Source organism: Rattus rattus, chromosome 5 (assembly GCF_011064425.1).
Source record: "Rattus rattus isolate New Zealand chromosome 5, Rrattus_CSIRO_v1, whole genome shotgun sequence".
In the NCBI taxonomy this organism is placed as follows: Eukaryota; Metazoa; Chordata; class Mammalia; order Rodentia; family Muridae; genus Rattus; species Rattus rattus.
Window position 1 is genome coordinate 14,744,411 of NC_046158.1, and position 4,445 is coordinate 14,748,855.

General features: G+C 34.6%; 1 protein-coding gene across 1 annotated transcript; it reads right to left on the reverse strand.

Annotated features, from left to right (window-relative positions):
• Nucleotides 1-411: 411 nt before the first annotated feature.
• On the reverse strand, nt 412-1,404 carry LOC116900140 (olfactory receptor 1L4-like). The gene has a single exon (XM_032901914.1). The coding sequence runs from the start codon at nt 1,402-1,404 to the stop codon at nt 412-414; it is 993 nt and encodes a 330-aa protein (XP_032757805.1).
• Nucleotides 1,405-4,445: the final 3,041 nt, after the last annotated feature.

Below are 4,445 nucleotides of genomic sequence, written 5' to 3' on the forward strand. Positions count from 1 at the left end.
ATGTAAAAATGATATTCAGAACTGTTTCATAATTTATGCAAAATTTGTTCCTTTGAATAACAGACTTATAATTGACATCAGTTTTATTCTGAAGAGAGTATTTGACAAGCCATCACTAAAACAATGGTAGTTCTTTATTCCACACTGATTTGATACTAGTTAACGTATTTTCTCTAGTTTACAGGGTTTATAAAAAAAAGTTGTTTGGGTTTAGTGATTTTAAAGAACAGTCTCAGTTCCAATGAGATGAGATTAATTCACCATCAGTGAAAATAGTCCAGAACTAGTCATTCATTAACTCACTCATTCCTAATCCAACCAAGCAAGTGTTGATAGCAAAAATTATTCCATAGGAATATGTTTCATAGGCATTATTAAGAGACAACTTCACCTATCTGCAGTGTTTTGAGACTAACCCTTGCTTCTCAGGAGATTCACTGACATTCTTTGCCTGAAATCCAGGCTGGAAACTGCCTGAGGATGCAGTTTCCTAAAAAGCCTCCATAGAGCTCCTTTAACTTCCTGGTTCCTGAGGCTGTAGATTAGAGGATTTAACATGGGAGAAATGAGCGTGTAAAAGATGGCAACCTGGCGATCTTGTTCTAGATTGTAGCTAGATGATGGTTTGAGGTACATGTGAACCAGAGAACCAAAGAGAAACATCACAACCAGAACATGAGAGCCACAAGTGGACAGAGCTTTCTGCAGTGCAGCAACTGAGTGCATGTGGGCTATAGCAATACCTATGCGAACATAGGAACCAAAAATGAAGAAGAAGGGACTTACTACCACAGCTACACCCTCAGTGAAGATTAACATTTCATTGACCAGTGGTCGAGTACAGGAGAGCTTCAGCAGAGGAGTGATGTCACAAAAGAAGTGGGTAACCTTGTTGCCACAGAAGGTTAAACGAGTGACTAACACACTGTACAGGAGACTGTTAAGGCTGACCACCACTAATGATGTCAATGTTATTCGAAGACAGAGGCTGTGGCTGACAATGGCAGAGTACCTTAAAGGGTCACAGATGGCAACATAGCAGTCATATGCCATTGCACCTAGCAAGTGAACTTCCATGCTGCCTACTGTCATAAAGGAAAAGAGCTGTGTCATGCAGCAGTTATAGGAAATGGTTCTACTTACAGAGAGTGTGTGCACCAGCATCTGGGGAACAATGATCGTTGTTAAAGATATGTCAATCAAGGAAAGCTGGCTGAGAAGGAAGTACATGGGGGTCTGAAGTTTGGGGTCTGAGCAAGCAACAAGTACTAGTAGGGTATTCCCCAAAACTGCCATCAGGTACATGATAAGGACAACTCCAAAAATAACTGGCTGCATCTCGGGCTGGCTGGACAATCCCATCAACACAAATTCAGTCACTTCTGTCCTGTTTTTGGTAGCCATAAATCATGGTATACAGTGCCTGTAAAGAGGGAAGATCAGCGTTGGAAAAGGAAGAGAGTGATGTCTAAGCCCTGCCCTAATCCCTAAGCCACAGATAGCTGCATCCCAGATGGAGTAACTCAGTAACATCTGAAGCCTGTGCTTCCTAATTAAAAACATGTATGAATGTTTAAAAAGGCAAAATATGGCTTCCAAAACTGCTCCAATACAATGTCTCTACATCTCAGATAAGAAACTCTCTGGAATGAAGATCTTGTTCTAACTTTGAGCATCAAGAAACTCAGTTTTGTTTTTCTGGTATCTGTTTTGCACTAAATCAACTAGACTTTCTCAAGATTTGAGTAAGTAAAATTCTGACTTTATTAGTGGCTATTTTCCCCACAGAATTTGATTCTCACATCTTTTCAAGTCAAAATTTCAGTAAAAATGGGTCACAAAGTATACCGACCTTTCCATGCTGCTATACAAATGGAATATTTTGATAATGTGACAGGTTTATAACTATTTCATCTTAGCTTTTCAGTAGTCTGTACTTTATGCCTCTGAACAATAAATATGTTGCCATATTATACACACACATTCGACATTTGTGTGTAATCAAGTTAAGATCTCTTTTAGCCTTCTTTTAAAAAATTTAAAAATTATATTTTAGAGTGTTTTACTCTTCTCCTTTCCTCGATTTTAATAATAAATTTAGCTCTCTGATTTTTTATCTATTTCATTTACAAAACTTGAAATAATATTACAATGGTAGCAGATGTTCTTAGTCTTTGAATGTCAATAATATTTTCATATTACAAGAATCAGTACCTGACATTTAAAACTAAAACTTTGTGTTTCTTATCTAAAATGAGTTTTAATAAGTTTTCTTCTAGTCAGCCTTCCATTCCTTTTATAAGTTTCCTCCTGGTATTATATAAAAATGTTTATCTTATGTCTCTCTGAATTCTATAACATTGCTTCATGTAGTATTTGTAGTAATTTTGAGGTGAGTCAATATGAGAATGTTTTAATCAAAAGATTAAATCTGAATTTAATCTTCAATTCTGAAAGTTTCTCATAAAAGGTCTCTTAATTTTCTCCTTATTATGTGTTTGAAACCCTTGGAAATTGGTTCTTATGCCTCTTTCAATTATATTTCTGTCCCGATTTTTCATATATGTCCTGGATTATAGTCCTAAAATTGACATTTATTTTGTTTCTGAAATCCTGCTCTTTTTCTCATGAGCTCATTGTTCTAGTTCTTCCTTTATTGTTCTGAACTATTTTACAATGGGTACAGCTCTGAAAGTACACATTTTTTTTAATTTCTTAAATTTATTTAAAGTTTTCTCATTAGTGGGCACAGTTTCTGTTTCATTATTGTCTTAGCTATACACCCAAAAGATTCTAAATCCTACCACAACAGTACCTGCACATCCATTCTTCTTGCTGCTCTATTCATGATAACAAATAGATGGAAACAGTCTAAATATCCATAAAAATTAAAGGTTAGTAAAAATGTCATATGCATTCACAGTGGAATTTTATTTAGATATAAAGAAAAATTAAATTGAGAATACATGTTTTTTTATTAACTTATATAGCATGAAGGATTGGTTTCTTCTTGTGTCAGTTACATAGTTTTGTAAATATTGGGCATTTTCTTTTATACTACTGATTTGTCATTTTTGAGCCTTCATTTTGCTTGTTCTAGATACCTATTGTCCATTCATCATGGTATATATACATTTATCATGATATATATCAATGCCACTCTGTCCTAGGAATGAGAAAGTTTGCTCCATAAACATATGGAACTCTTGCCTATAGTCCACTTGTCCTAACTAAACTTGAGGGCTTTCTTTGAGATATAACATTCAAATTAAAAGCTATGACTTTTTCAATTTAGAGAAAATTTTCAAGTTTCCATTGGGTTAAGGTGATAAGATATCATCATCTGAGTTTTAAGTAGAGAAAAGAGGAAAGTGCACATATGGTGCCTGGTGGATTTGTACTGAAAGGACATGTCCAGTTTAATCAGCATGTATAGTCACAGCTCTTTCCCCATTCTTTCTTTTACTCACCTTCCTCCTGTCTTGGCTGCTTCCAGCAGAGTCTTATACTGGAATGCAACCTCTTCCACTACAATCCTTTGATTGCATGCTAAGCGTGTTGTTATCTTATTGATACTTTAACTCTTAAAAATCCACTGTTACATTTGATAATTATTTTTCATTGTTTAACTTAGTGCTGTATACTTTGCCCTCTGTTTTAATGAGATCTCTAAATAGGCTGAGGAACAAAAACAGATAAAATGCAACACCAAAGTCATCTGAGCTACAGCTGATTCATTAAGGTGACTGTCTCTACCACAACAAATCACTTGCAAAAAATATTATATGTAAAGTCCATTAGTTAGGGATCTCTGTTTTGAATAACTTAAAAATGATTAGCCTTTCAAACTCTCAGATATCAGGAAATGCTTACATTTTATTTCATCATGAAGATGCTCATCTCATTGCACTGAAGCCTTTTTAGCATCTCACATTTTTCCTATGTTCATCCCCATTTATTTGATTGGACTTTGGTTTTCCAACATCTTATGTTTCATACATTTTCAGACCATCTTCAATTAATGAAAATTATCTATACAGAAAAAGTTGGAAGAATAAAAAAAACTTACATTTTATGTTTACTCTTTTGTCTTCACTTCTTCCCTTATCTTCATGGCAGTGAATGTAGCTCAAAGTACAAGTTATCCTGAAACAATAACTCTTTCAAAATAAAGCCACATAAATGTCAGCATAGAGGTGTAGATAGGAATGAATGAAAGTACAAAAAGGAAAAAAGATAAACTCACTTCCTCCAGGGTGAAGGATCAGTCTCAAAGAAAAAAAAAGAAAAGCTACCAAAACTGTTGTTTGTCCCTTAAGGTAAAAATGTAATGACAAAGTATTCATTTTATTTTAAGCAGAGAAAAACTCATTTTAAAAGTATGATCATGTTATAGGGCTCACTCATAGCAGTAATAATAATAAGCAGTAATGGTGTTCCTGTGA

Bases quoted from the DNA above. Each gene is read 5' to 3' on its own strand.
- LOC116900140 (XM_032901914.1), bottom strand. From the start codon at position 1,404: ATGGCTACCAAAAACAGGACAGAAGTGACTGAATTTGTGTTGATGGGA.